We start from the raw sequence: 15,439 nt of genomic DNA on the forward strand, positions 1-15,439 counted from the left end.
GCCCAGCACAACACGTTTCTCATCGTGATTGCAGCGCTATCATAGTGCGGATACAGAGCGCAACGACCAAATGAAAGTAAACAAAACCCTACGTTCGTCCTCGATAAGAATAACCTCAATTTACCTGTAACGTGTCCAAGAAAACACTCCGTCTGAATTTCCCTCGCCGTAACTCCATTTCAAGGGCTGAACCACGGGCAATCGTGGCTCTTGTTGTTTGAGTTCGACAAAACATTGCAAACTTGCGGGTTATAATCAAAAGACTTCTTGCTGTTTGAAACGTCCTATTGGTAGCGCGCTGCTGTGAAGATCCTTTTGGAAGTAGTTTATCCAGGTGCGCAACTACATCAACGTTTCTCGAAAGGACACAATTATGTTTAGGCTACTCTCAACTATTTTTCAACTACAAATAACAAACTATTCATAGAGGAATACTTACAGACTCCCTGCATCATTTCCAGAAAGCTCTAAATTCCCTGGTGTGCCCACTGTGTGTGACTCTGTGGTGCCCGACATAACTTTTGGATTATCCCAGTTGAGACCTCTACCGGCGATGTCTTGTTTAGCGCTGCATGTAAACAGGGATTCTGCCTTGTTCTGCTGGACCCGGTTTCCCGGTAGAGATGGAACTAAGGCTTACGAGTGTTTTAAAAACCTATAGGGTCGACATTAAACAATAAAACAATCCACATCAAAATCCTTCTGTTTAAGTTAGAGATAGCCTATACAAAAAAAACAAAGGACTGTATCTCTGCTACTTTCCACAGCAGATGTTACATAGGCGGATGTGGTAGATTGAGACTGAAGTCAGTACCACCGATGAGCCAACTTCTGTCTGTAGTTTCCAAAAGGTTTGGGCTACAAACAAATTATAACTCCACTATGGAAAGGGGAGACATTCTCCATTTTGCTTCATAAGGTAGCCGGTACAGGTATTCAAAATGTAAAAAAAAAAAAAATGTATCGATTTCCTGAGCTTTCTTATATCTTCTAGATATGGGAATAACACTTCAAAACATTATACTGTATGATTTGCTATTTATGAATGCGTTATTAAATGCATTTCTATGGGCTATAGCAGTAAATTAAATATGTTATATTTTTTTATATATGTCTATCTTTGGAGGATACCTACATGGGTCCCTAACTTCAAAATCAAATAGGAAAATGATCCATGGTATGACCAACTTAAAACAATTCCATACGTTAGCTTAGTAAATAGACCCCCCCCCCCCCCCCGCACACCCACCCCAACGGCTGAAGATGTAATATGCGTTTCCCAAAACACAACGCAGAGACAACGTACACTAAGTGCGTCGTTGAGGCACGTGTCGATGATAGGATTGAAAGAATGGCAGCCCTGCTCTCAGATCAGCTTTCTCCATAAAAATCTTACCTTAACATTAGAATTATTCCACAATACTGATGACGGATCAGCTCCTAGAGAGATATTATCACCTATGGCTGCAAATATTGAGCGGGCTTATTATATTGCTCACGCAATAATAATGTACTAAATCAAGATTTGGCACATCATTATGCGCCTTTTAGGCTACACATCATGAAATATATTGAGGCAAAAAGAACTGCCAGTAGCCAAATAGGAAAATAGAACTCAATTGAGTGAACATTAAATGTATTTCAATGTCACTGAAATATAAGCTTATGTAGCCTATACTGTAGGCAGTGTCACGACTTCAGCCAAAGTTGGTTCCTCTCCTTGTTCGGGAGGCACTCGGTGGTCGGTGTGGCAGGTCTACTAGCCAACTCCGATCCACTTTTCATTTCCAATTTGTTTTGTCTTTGTTTCTACACACCTGTTTTTCATTCCCCTAATTATTGTTCATGTATCTAGCCCTCTGTTTCCCCCATGGTGTTGTGCGGGATTGTTTTAAGTCATGTTCGGTAATGTTGGTGACTGGTTATTTCGACGGGTGCTGTTTCTTGCCCGTGCGTAAAAGTTAATGTTTGTGTGTTTGTGTTTGGGCAAGTGTATTGTTTTACCTTGCACCATTCATTATTCTGAGTAAAGTTATGTTGCTCCCAATTCTCTGCTCTCCTGGGCCTGACTGCATACACCAGCTACACCCACCATTCTGACAGAATCCCGCACCTCCAGGATATGGAGTCAGCAGGAGCAGACAACCCCGTATTAGGGGTTGAGGAGCGCGTCCAGCAGCATTCGGCCATGCAGCAGTCATCTCGGCACCGCCATGGATCGCGTCCTACAGACGATGGATCGCTGGGAGAGAAGAGGAGTGCCTCTAGCGCCTCCGCCTACACCACTACCCACCCCTCCTTCACCTGGTCCCAGTGGGATTCGGCTCACTCTTCCGAGGAGTATGATGGGACGGCTTAAAGATGTCAGGGGTTCCAATTCCAGCTGGATCTTTACCTGGCAACCATTAAGTTGCCAGGTAAGTTACAACCCTTACCCGTTCCACAACGGCCGTGGTCGCACCTGTCGGTGGACTTCCTAACGGATCTTCCTCCCTCACAGGGTAACACCACGATCCTGGTCGTTGTGGATCGGTTTTCTAAGTCCTGCCGTCTCCTCCCTTTGCCCGGTCTCCCTACGGCCCTACAGACTGCGGAGGCTCTGTTCACACACGTCTTCCGGAACTACGGGGTGCCTGAGGACATAGTATCTGATCAAGGTCCCCAGTTCACGTCAAGGGTCTGGAGGGCGTTCATGGAACGTTTTGGGGGTCTCGGTCAGCCTTACCTCAGGTTTACACCCTGAGAGTAACGGGCAGGTGGAGAGAGTGAACCAGGATGTGGGTAGGTTTCTGCGGTCCTATTGCCAGGACCGGCCGGGGGAGTGGGCGGCGTTTATACCCTGGGTAGAGATGGCCCAAAACTCGCTCCGCCACTCCTCCACTAACCTCTCCCCCTTCCAGTGCGTACTGGGGTACCAGCCGGTTCTGGCGCCGTGGCATCAGAGCCAGATCGAGGCTCCTGCAGTGGACGACTGGTTTAGATGCTCAGAGGAGACATGAGACGCCGCTCATGTGCACCTTCAGCGGGCCGTGAGGCGTCAGAAGGCTGGCGCAGACTGCCACCTCAGTGAGGCCCCGGTGTTCGCACCGTGTTCAAACACCGGGGTGTATTCATTACAGAAAAAGTTTACAGTTTAAGAACCAAACAGAAGAAAACAGAGCAAACGGAACGAAACTGTGAGGGACCTACCTGAATTTGTCCAATAGAAACTCAATTTTGCAACATAATTGGCATCATGATTACACCCCTGTTCGGGCTAATTTCTGGTTAAGTTACAAAGCAGACCAACACAGCCACTAAGCATTGCAAAGACAATGTAGGCTACTATAGGCTACTGTAGCTTGCCCACGTTTACTGTACAGCCTAGCCTACTGTAGAAAAATGACGTCAGTCTACTGTTGGTGCTTCTGACGATTCTGGTGACAAACTATTCATAGGCAAAAGAGAAGAGGACAAGTAGTATGAGGAGGAGATTGAGGGGGTAAATTCAGGTAAGTAGGTGTCATGGACCAGATGGGGCAAATAAGATGCTGTCTGGATAAGTGTGACAGAGAGGAAAGCATAGAAATGCAGGGTGTTTTTTGGGAATCAAAGAACTGAAAAAGATAATGGATGGTAGAAGAGTGTAAACCTCTACCATCACTCTTTTCCCCTCACCACAATCGGTTGTGCCGGATTGATGCTGATGGTTGTTCAGCAACCGTTGTTGCTGTGTAAGTAGGGTAGGGATGGCAGGGATCATGACCATAGATGCACCAGCCTGGGTTTCGTGGTTGAGAGGCCACAGGGTGGCTGGTGGCAAGGCGCTAAGTGTAATTTACAACCACCTGTAATGGCCAACAAAGCTCAAGGAATGTGTATCAGAAACACTTAATGCTCCCTGGTCATATGAACTGTACTAAGACCTGCTGTGAATGGAATCCGAAAGGTCAAAGGTCGTCTTGGTCTCACTTAAAAATATTATTATCGCTGGTATTAGGTCCTCAGTCCTCATTCTTCGAATGATGGCTTTTAGATCTTAACAATACATAAACAAAATATGCCCTAAAGTTGATGTTTTTGAAATCTGATGCCTTTTTTCTGTTCTTTCACAAACAGATTGTTTGAACCATAAAGAGCCTTGTTGACTGAAGTCTGTCTGCCTGCCAGTCATAAAAGCTAAATTTGGCATCTGATTAAAATACAGTTGAAGTCGGAAGTTTCATCACATTCCCAGTGGGTCAGAAATTTACATACACTCAATTAGTATTTGGTAGCATTTCCTTTACATTGTTTAACTTGGGTCAAACGTTTTGGGTAGCCTTCCACAAGCTTCCCACAATAAGTTGGGTGAATTTTGGCCCATTCCTCCTGACAGAGCTGGTGTAACTGAGTCAGGTTTGTAGGCCTCCCTGATCGCACACACTTTTTAAGTTCTGCTCACAAATGTTCTATTTTCTTGAGGTCAGGGCTTTGTGATGGCCACTCCAATACCTTGAATTTGTTGTCCTTAGGCCATTTTGCCACAACTTTGGAAGTATGCTTGGGGTCATTGTCCATTTGGAAGACCCATTTGCGACCAAGCTTTAACTTCCTTACTGATGTCTTGAGATGTTGCTTCAATATATCCACATCATTTTCCATCCACATTTTTCCTTCCTCATGATGCCATCTATTTTGTGAAGTGCACCAGTCCCTTCTGCAGCAAAGCACACCCACAACATGATGCTGTCACCCCCGTGCTTCACGGTTGGGATGGTGTTCTTTGGCTTGGAAGCGGCCCCCTTTTTCCTCCAAACATAACGATGGTCATTATGGCCAAACGGTTCCATTTTTGTTTCATCAGACCAGAGGACATTTCTCCAAAAAGTACGATCTTTGTCCCCATGTGCAGTTGCAAACTGTAGTCTGGCTTTTTTTATGGTGGTTTTGGAGCAGTGGCTTCTTCCTTGCTGAACGGTCTTTCAGGTTATGTCGATATAGAACTCCTTTTACTGTGGATATAGATACTTTTGTACCTGTTTCCTCCAGCATCTTCACAAGGTCCTTTGCTGTTGTTCTGGGATTGATTTGCACTTTTCACACCAAAGTACGTTCATCTCTAGGAGACAGAACGGGTCTCCTTCCTGAGCGGTATGACGGCTGCTTGGTCCCATGGTGTGTATACTTGTGTACTATTGTTTGTACAGATGAACGCAGTACCTTCAGGCGTTTGGAAATTACTCCCAAGGATGAACCAGACTTGTGGAGGTCTACAATTTTTTTTCTGAGGTAGGCCTTGAAATACATCCACAGGTACACCTCCAATTGACTCAAATGATGTCAATTATCCTATCAGAAGCTTCTAAAGCCATGACATCATTTTCTGGAATTGTCCAAGCTGTTTAAAGGTACAGTCAACTTAGTGTATGTAATCTTCTGACCCACTGGAATTGTGATACAGTGAATTATAAGTGAAATAACTTGTCTGTAAACAATTGTTGGGAAAATTACTTGTGTTATGCACAAAGTATATGTCTTAACCGACTTGCCAAAACGACTTGTTCTTGTTAACAAGAAATATGTGGAGTGATTGAAAAACAAGTTTTAATGACTCCAACCTAAGTCTATGTAAACTTCCAACTTCAACTGTACATTTACTTTGGGAGGGACATTTGTCTAGATCTTTCATGAGTGTCTATGTCTGACTTTCTAATGATGATGAATGTATTATGCCATGGTCTTCATGTAACCGCTGCCACCCAGTCTCTCTCAATTCAGAGCAGGATGTAGCCTCAACAGCACTCTGTACGGTGGTGAATAGTTGACTCAAAGAGAAAGAAAGACAATAATTGAACAGTTTAGAACAACTGTATTTCTTTCAAAATGAAGGAGAAGCAAGAGAGAAATAAATAGAGAGAGGTTGTCTTTTTTTCACTTTCAGTTTCACTTACTTAGCTATCAAATGCAGCTAGCTAGTTTAGCCTACTCAAACACCCTGCTCAAACAGAGGGATGATATGTTAGCTGGCTGGCTATAACTATCCAACACAACCCTGGAACTCTTCCAAGTTAGGGTAGGCTTTTGGTTTGACTATTAGCTATGCTGACTATGACGTTACTTTAGCTAATTTGGTGACAACGATGCGGTTTGACTTGGAAAGGTTTTTTCGCCTGGTCACATTCAGCTGGTGTGTTGTGCATTGAAGTCCACAAGTGAAGGGGAGAGGTGAGATGAGGAGAGTGCATGGATGCAAGAAGGAATACAATGTTTCTGTTTGTTTACTCGTGATCAAGGGTGTATTCATTCCGACGATTCTATTGTTAAACGTTTCTTAAAACGGAAGCAAACGGAACAAAACGGGGATAAACATACTTGAATTTGTCCAATAAAATGTGTCACTGTCTCTCGACCTGTGTGCACCTACATCGTAAACTTTCATTCATAGGCTAGGTTGTAACAACCTCATGATGGGTATGGGGATAATTTGAGTATCATGTAGATCTATCATGGTTACATTGAACTGGGTGAGTGGAATATAAATGACAGTAATCCAATATGCTGTAATTGAAATAAGGCCATGGTCATGAAAAAAAATCGTCCTCCCTCAGCTTAAATAGCACTGACCGCTACTGATCGACAAACACATTAAAGAGAAAGGGAATGCATTTAACCGAAATGTGTCTTCTATATTTAATCCACTCCTCCAAATCAGCATTAACTCAGCACCTGGATTAAAAACTATTATTTATTACGTACAGAGGGATCTGTTAGTAGAAAAAGTATTTTATTAACAGAAAGTGAACGTGTTGGCTTTACATACCTTTTTTGTTGTTGTTGCAGTTGTACAGCCAATTTCCCATAGTTCTACACATTTTGCCATGATTTATGCCATGTTAATATGATATCAGAGTGAGAGTGACTTACAAAATCAATGCGGCGCTGTCATGCCAAATAGTATCTCCCTGCTAAAAAGTATATATATATATTTTTTTTTTACTGCTCTAGGGATATAATTATTGCTTGGACAACCTTGTTTACAACTATGTATTGATTTTTTATCTTACATTTTTTCACTCTTTGTGATGCACACTGCAGAGAACACTGGAGAAGAATTATCACAATGTTTGTTAATGTGTCAATTAATCCCTTAAGGGATGGTTTGCCAACTGGTGATTTGACACAAAAATAAAATGTAATTCATTCATTCATATTTACCTCCGCCTTCCTAGTCAGGTAGCTAGCCAGCCAGCTAGACAGCTAGCTAGCCAGACTGTTTTCTTTAGCTAACGTTAACTGGCTAGCTACTGTAATTTATTGAAGCTTTCTGTTTGTGTGTAGCTTGCGCTTCAATGGCATCCCTCAAGATTTTATTTTATCTTTCCAAGCAGGCGAAGTACTATGAAGGCATTAGAGGTCAACTGGCATGGCCGATTAATTAGGGACGATTTCAAGTTTTCATAACAATCGGTAATCAGCATTTTTGGATGCAGATTATGGCAGATTACATTGCATTCCAAGAGGAAACTGCGTGGCAGGCTGACCACCTGTTACGCGAGTGCAGTAAGGAGCCATGGTAAGTTGCTAGCTAGCATTAAACTTATCTTATAAAAAATAATCCATCACATAATCACTAGTTAACTACACATGGTTGATGATTTTACTAGGCTAGCTAGCTTGTCCTGCATTGCATATAATCAATGCGGTGCCCGTTAATTTATCATCGAATCACAGCCTACTTCGCCAAACGGGGGAGGATTTAACAAAAGCGCATTCGCTAAAAAAGCACAATCGCACTAATGTACCTAACCATAAACATCAATGCCCTTATTAAAATCAATACACAGAAGAATATTTTTTTAAACCTGCATATTTAGTGAAAAGAAATTCATGTTAGCAGGCAATATTAACTAGGGAAATTGTGTCACTTCTCTTGCGTTCATTGCACGCAGAGTCAGGGTATATGCAACAGTTTGGGCCACCTGGCTCGGTGCGAACTAATTTTCCAGAATTTTCCAGAATTATGACATAACATTGAAGGTTGTGCAATGTAACAGCAATATTTAGACTTAGGGTTGCCACCCGTTCGATAAAATACGGGACGGTTCCGTATTTCACTGAAAGAATAAATGTTTTGTTTTTTCAAAATAATAGTTTACAGATTTGACCATATTAATGACCAAAGGCTCATATTTCTGTTTATTATATTATAATTAAGTCTATGATTTGATATTTGATAGAGCAGTCTGTCTGAGCGGTGGTAGGCAGCAGCAGAATCATAAGCATTCATGCAAACTTTACTGCGTTTGCCAGCAGCTCTTAGCAATGTTTGAACCACAGCGCTGTTTATGACTTCAAGCCTATCAACTCCTGAGATTAGGCTGGCAATACTAAAGTGCCTATTAGAACATCCAATAGTCAAAGGTATATTAAATACAAATGGTATAGAGAGAAATAGTCGACACATCATAATTCCTATAATAACTACAACCTAAAGCTTCTTAACTGGGAATATTGAAGAACTGGGAACATTGAACCACCAGCTTTCATACATTCTGAGCAAGGAACTTAAAAGTTTTTTTTTTTACATGGCACATATTGCACTTTTACTTTCTTCTCCAACACTGTGTTTTTGCATTATTTAAACCAAATTGAGCATGTTTCATTATTGTCAATGGTGGGTGTAGCTGGTGCATGGAAGTCAGGTGCAGGAGAGCAGAGATGAGTGAACACGAAGCACTTTACTGAGGCAAATAGTAAGACCAGAACGCAACAGCGTCACCAAAACCAAATGCCCAAAACAAGTAAGGCAGCACAAAGTACCACAAGCAAAGTACAAAGTACCGGCTGCCAAAAAACACAGGTACACATAAAACCCGGTGCTAACCAGCCGGAAGCGTGCCAACCTCGACAATAAACAATACCCCACACAGACATGGAGGGAACAGAGGGCTAAATACACATAGTAATTATGAGGAGACATAAACCAGGTGTGCAGGAAAACAAGACAAAACAAATGGAAAATGAAAGGTGGAGGGGCGATGGCTAGAAGACCGATGACGTCGACCGCCGAACGCCGCCCGAACAAGTAGAGGGACTGAATTCGGCGGAAGTCGTGACAATTATTTATTTGAGTCTAAATAGATTTTATTTATGTATTATATTAAGTTAAAATAAAAATGTTCATTGTTCATTCAGTATTGTTGTAATTGTCATTATTACAAATATACTGTATATAAAAATTGGCCGATTAATCGGTATAGGCTTTTTTGGTCTTCCAATAATCGGTATCGGTATCGGCGTTGAAAAATCATAATCGGTCGACCTCTAGAAGGCACCACTAATCTCGACAGGAGGCACAACATTCAGAGAAATGTACAATTCAGGGTAACGTTAAGCATTTAACTTCTATTAGATAACTGGAAAGATTTAGCTATGCACAACCATTTTTCAACAACCATTTACCATCTAGCTAGTTGGGCATCTACATGTTGCTAGCTATACATATAGTTATTTGTCTGTCATATTGAGATATCTAGCTATAAGTTAAACCTGACCAATCAAATGGAGATGGTGTGAGCAATTATGGTAATTCCAAATGCCCTTAACTAGGTGTCTTCGCTAGACAGAAACAGACAGAGAGAGAGAGAGGGGTGGAGAGCGAGGAGGAAAGTGAGAAAGAAAGGATGAAAGTGAGAGAGGTGGGAAGAGAGTGGAAGATGGAGAGAGAGAAACAGAGAGAGAAAGACAGCAGCGCAAATATATAGAGACTTGAGTATTTCAACAGCTCGTCTCTCCAAACTTGTTAGGCAATCACATGTACCTACGGGGGAAGAATGGCCAGTCACAGAGGAGGGTGATTTTTTACTAAGGAGGAGGCGGAGGAGGCCTGCTGACTGAGATGCATGCTGGAGTGAAGCGCATGATTGCCAAAATCAACCTAAACTTCTTCTGACGTGGAATTGTCAAGGTGGACAGCTACAATTTACAATGTTTTTTGTTTTCCATGGTACATAATCAGACATATTTCAATATCTTACATTGTCAATTGATATCGCTTTCCTACCACCTCCTCCAGGTTTGGTGAATGGACCAACCAGACCCTCAAGACTGCCATGGGCAAGCCCCTTGATGGGTACCAGGAACAGTGGGAGAACAACCTGAAGGTAATTCTCTTTGCACACAACAACAGCGTCCAGGCCTGGTAGTTAAGTGGTAGTTAAGCTGAGCTTATAAAAATGTACCTCTTCAATTTACCTCTCCAAATGACTTTAGGACCATTGACTGTCTGAGCCCCCCAGGAGGTATCCAATCCACCAGAACCAGTGAGTTCTGATCAGTCTGATTCTCTGTGCTCTGAGTCGGAACAGCTTGGAGGTAGGCTATGCCTTCCAAAACGGTTGAAAAGTACATGCCTCCCATTTATAACATTGCACTAATCCATCAAATCTTCTCACAGTAAAGTGTAACCTGTGTTTGCTTGTTTACGTCTGTCTCCTACCCTGTTCCCTTTAACTCTGCTCCTGTTTTGCAGGACCTAGGGGTTCTGCCTAACACCCAGACGTGGATTCACCTTATGTACTCCATTACCAACCAGCCTCCAACTTTTCATTACATCATCTACTGTTATTGTCATGTTGTTATTACCTGCTAAGAACATTTTCTTGCTCTATCATACTGGGCACATAATATGTGAGATACACAGATTAACAAAAACACTAGCAGTGCAAACACTCAGAACAAAGAGAGCCGCAGTGCCTGGACTTCGCAGTCTCCCTCTTCAAGTCCCCCTTCTGAGACTGGCTTCCTGTTGAGAATAAGTGGCAGGCAGAACCTCCCACCCACACAGCAACCACTCTATATGCCACACACCAGAATTCAGTATTTTAGTCTGATTGCCATGTGAATGTACAACAAATCTGTGAAAATAAATTAATGACAACTGTACCCCCAAAAAATATCAAAGTTTAGATTTTAAAGGTTGGCCAGGTTGGTTTTCACAGCTGTTTCACAAGGTGTTTCATTAATGTACGTTGTATGGTATCCTTTGAGGCTATTTATTAGTTCCTCATTGTGCATTGCTGTATCTTAGCACCTACAATAGATATATTTAACCACACGTGTGTACTAATGAGCTATGCAAGATAGAACAAAATCAATCATAATATAGGACTACTGAAATTATATTATTTCAGTGTAGATAAGGGAAAGGCTGGTTAAAAGAAGAACATGACACCCAGATAAGACAGTGTATGAATGGAACGGTTTTGCATATGAATGGAGTGGAAATTAGCTGACTTTGTGATCTTTAAAGGTAAGTAAATGAATGTGTCAAGCAGATTACATGTTTTCTTTGCTATTTCTGGAAAGTAGCAACTGCTAAGAAATGGATTTCATGTTGTAATGTTAACAAGGTAGCCACAAGTAGTTTGAAGTAAAGTTTTCATTTTATTAACTAAACAAAACAAGTTTAAACAGCAAAATTGTCGAGGACGAGGAAATCAGCCTTGTTTGCATACCAGGGATGAAAAGAACGTAATTTAGGCGGTAATGAGATACAAAATTAGAATCATTAGGTCATCACACTGTTGATATGGCAACGAACGCTAATAGTTTATCGAATCCCATTGTGACGCAGGGGGGACACACTTTTTGTCTGTGGGACATTATTTGGCATGACAGCCCCATGGAGGTCAGGGCCTCTGGGCAAGTGCCCTGCATGCCCAGTTGATATTTCAGCCATGAGTATTACACCCATTGAATGCAAGGGAAGCTAGCAAGCATTTGGGCTCCCCTGATTAAAAAAAGTATAAAATAATAGCCAATCAGAGTTGAGCTAAACTGAGTGAGCTCAACTGTGAATGGTCCTGGCGCACCCCAAAAAATGTCAAGGGAAGCCAGTTTGGATTTGGCTTCACAACAATCACATCAAAAGGAAAATGTAATTGTCAGAAACAACTTGAACAACTTGTTTAATCTCGTTGTGTCGTTGTCATCCGGTGGCTAGCTAGCTAAAATTTGCCCTTTCCTAAATTAGCCATGAATGGAGATAGGGATTTGGACTTGTGGTTTTACTTAATTCTCTGCACTGGCCAATGATTATAAAGGCGATTCTGATCCAAACATAAATTCATACATTGTGCCCCTGGCCTGAGACGGTGGAAGATCAATATGTAGCTAGATGTAGTAGGCTAATGTTAACTACCTGGCTCATCGTTGCCCATGAAAGGAAGTTAGGCTAGCGAGCAAGTATGTTAGCCAGGTGTGACGACCCTCCCACTCTGTCTGCCGTATTCTCTCTTTGTTCTTGTTTCCTTATTAGGATGTCGGTGGGCGGAGTTGGGGAGGGTCGTCAGCTACATGGGAGACACCTGGGCCCGGTATCTCCCAGGATAAATACACCACTTCCCCATTCATGGGGAGACTCTCTCCAGGCAGACACCTTGATAGATTTGTTTGTGTTTCTTGGTGGTTTTTTGGTTGTTTGTTTTAGCATCTTTCAACACCCTGCATTATCACATTCATGCATGCAAAACACTCACTTACACTACTGATTACACACACCATTGTATGTTATACTTAGTTACTTTAGTTAATAAATATATATTTTGTTACTTCTTTTCTCCACGTTGTCTCCCTTTTGTTACGGGCTTTGAGCCGGTTCGTGACACAGGTAACCCAGGACAACAAAAACTCAAAGCGTGTACTGTATGACAGAGTTATAGACCGTTTAGGCAACATGAAAGAGGAGGATGGCATTGGCGTTTCTCTATAAGTAGGTCTAGGGTGAGTGAACATGTTTTTTCTATGTGCACATACACACATAAAGAGAGATATCAGCACCATGGACCGCCACATACTTATCTTATGTTGATTGGACTAAATCATTTTTGGTATCTTTTAGTTGTCACAGTATTACACTAAGCATATGTGATTTGATGATGTTGAAATGTTGAAGTTGAAAATCGTGCTAGAATAGTGGAGGCAGCTCCTGTTTTCTTTGCGACTTGTGGTAACTCTCCATGGTTCTAAATCAATAGTTGTTTAGTAGTCTGAAAATGTCGGAAACATGAACTTGCTTGACCATGCTGTAGGTCTTGTAACTGTTTGTTACATGCAATATGTTTTGTGGACTTCATTGGACAGAGATTACTCTCCTGTTAGTGATGAAACAAAGGTGTGGTTGAATTGATTCTGTCACTGTGTCTTCTTACTGTCTCAGCCTTAGGCCTATATATCATGGTGGCAAGGCATATAAACAAACAAGTTATAGAGAAAATGCAATTGTCACAATACAGGTTGTAATGTTTTTTTCTGGCTTCCCCAGTGATTTTACCCATGCACTGTTACTGGTCACTGATCTTACCGTGTGCTTCGCGGTGTGAGCTTCCTGTTTGACGCTTGCTCTGCCCCCTACTATGATGTTTTTGATCATGTGGTTTCTCTGCAGGGGCTTAGCAACAATAGTTTTGATTTTCTCTTGTGAGACCAAGAAATAAATGCATCAGGATTAAGCTGTCCAACTCTTTCTGAATTCACCCTACTGCTTCCCACTTAAGCATAATTTATTCACATCACTTTACTTTAATAGAATATTTAAGTTGTTGTGTATGTGACATCTTTTTTATTTGATGACTTTATTATTTAATTCCAAGTGCGGTCTGACAAATTCACAATTTTAGTAGTTTTCCTGCAGTCTGAACAGCCCAAAAGTACATGGAATCAGACATTTCAAGCCACATTTCAAACCACCTTCGTAGCTTTTCCAAGCTGAGGCAGACCCTCTGCACTCCTTACTGAGGCAGACCCCTTGAATTGCTCATTGTCAGGAAAGGGGCTTACTTACAGCTATCCTATGCCTGACTCTGGGCCCACATCGGGGAACCAAGACGTTGTCCAACCCTAGCTCCCCCCATGATATTGGCCCAACCCAGATTACCCGTAGTCTGGCTTTCTGACTTGGTGATCCCTCTGCTCTCTGATGGGCAATTCTCATTGCAACGGTCTCCTCCTATCTCGATCACACACACACACAATAAACAGCAGTGACCGCTGAGAGTCATACACAGAGGCAAACGTTGGTACAACGGGTACAAAATGTCAGTGATAGAACACATACAAAAAGACAATCACATAGCTGTGAGCAAAGCCTAGAGAACAGCTGGGGTATGATGGCATAGTCTAAAATAGGAGACAATAGTCCTCTCTCATCTCAACCACAGAATCTCTCCCTCACACACGCGCGAGTAGAAAAAACATCCACATGGCCTCCAGAGGGGAAATATGAGAGCTAGCACATTACACTTACTATAATGACATGGCTTTTTATGTACTACTACAGTATGTAGTAATATATGCATATACTTTACATGCCCTTTATATTTTGACTCCAATTTATTGTGGATTAGTCCTTTGGGATGTAACTAGAGAAGTAATGACCCTTTAATGATGTGAAAGGATTTATGTGTATCAAGGTATAAAGAGGATAAAGCAAAATAGAAATGAAACGTTTGCGTTACGTCTAAGCCCAGAGGACGTACAGTACCATTACATAAAACAATTCTTGTTCTCTTGATATTAACCAAAAATCCAAAGAATGTACAACCTCCAACCAACGTGTATACCCTGAAAAGGGATATCACAAGTAACTTAGCCTAGACATCAGTAGATCTGAAAGAATGGATACTGGGAATTGGTGAAAACTCCATCAAAGGGATAGGTGGAACTGTGGACTACGTTTGGCCTCCCCCAACCCAAGGTCTTGGTAATCCTATTTTGGCGTTGATGTTATACTCAGGGTGCATTCATTCGTGCACACTGTAGCAAACAGTTTTGCAACAGAAGATGTTTCCAATGAAAACTGCTTTCTTATCGGGCAGATTCAGGTAGGTCCCTCCCAGTTTCATCCCGTTTGCTTCCTAGTGAATACACCACAGCTTTAGAAGCTTCTCTCATCAGGGAGCAAAGAGGACAGTTGTGAAACAAAGAGATGGATAGGGAGTGTCTTATTACAGATTATGGTCGGTATATGTTTATGAGATGTTGCTGGCCAACATTGAAAATAGGTTGCAAAACATCACTCGCAAATTGACATGACAGAATGATGTCATGCTTTAATGTAAGCAGGAACAATGAAACAATTGCTATAACATTACTTCTTCAGTATGTACAGAACTACCCTGCCATCTACTGGGGAAGAACGGTTACTGCGGCAGGTAGCCTAGTGGTTAGAGCGTTGGACTAGTAAGCGAAAGGTTGCAAAATCGAATCCCCTAGCTGACAAGGTAGAAATCTGTCGTTCTGCCCCCGAACAAGGCAGTTAACCCACTGTTCCTAGGCTGTCATTGAAAATAAGAATTAGTTCTTAACTGACTTGCCTAGTTAAATAATGGTCAAATATACCAAAGCTGATCTATCATATTGACAAGATAGTCGAGCGGCAACTCTAACAATGGAAAAACATGTCTTCAAAGATAGAGGG

The 15,439-nt window shown here is 41.8% G+C and overlaps 1 protein-coding gene across 3 annotated transcripts in view; it reads right to left on the bottom strand.

Moving 5' to 3' along the window:
• Positions 1 to 687, bottom strand: part of LOC129825967 (rhotekin-like) — a 124,442-nt gene extending 123,755 nt beyond the window's left edge. Inside the window, exon 1 of one of the 3 annotated variants that reach the window (XM_055886152.1) lies at positions 440 to 687. Coding sequence is in view for 2 of the 3 variants with exons in the window: in XM_055886149.1 (XP_055742124.1) it covers positions 125 to 235 (111 nt within the window). In the remaining variant the exon portion in view is untranslated. The other 2 variants (XM_055886149.1, XM_055886154.1) reach the window with 2 other exon arrangements.
• Between the last annotated feature and the right edge of the window lie 14,752 nt (positions 688 to 15,439).

The sequence above is a fragment of the Salvelinus fontinalis genome, chromosome 28 (genome assembly GCF_029448725.1).
Source record: "Salvelinus fontinalis isolate EN_2023a chromosome 28, ASM2944872v1, whole genome shotgun sequence".
Lineage (NCBI taxonomy): Eukaryota > Metazoa > Chordata > Actinopteri > Salmoniformes > Salmonidae > Salvelinus > Salvelinus fontinalis.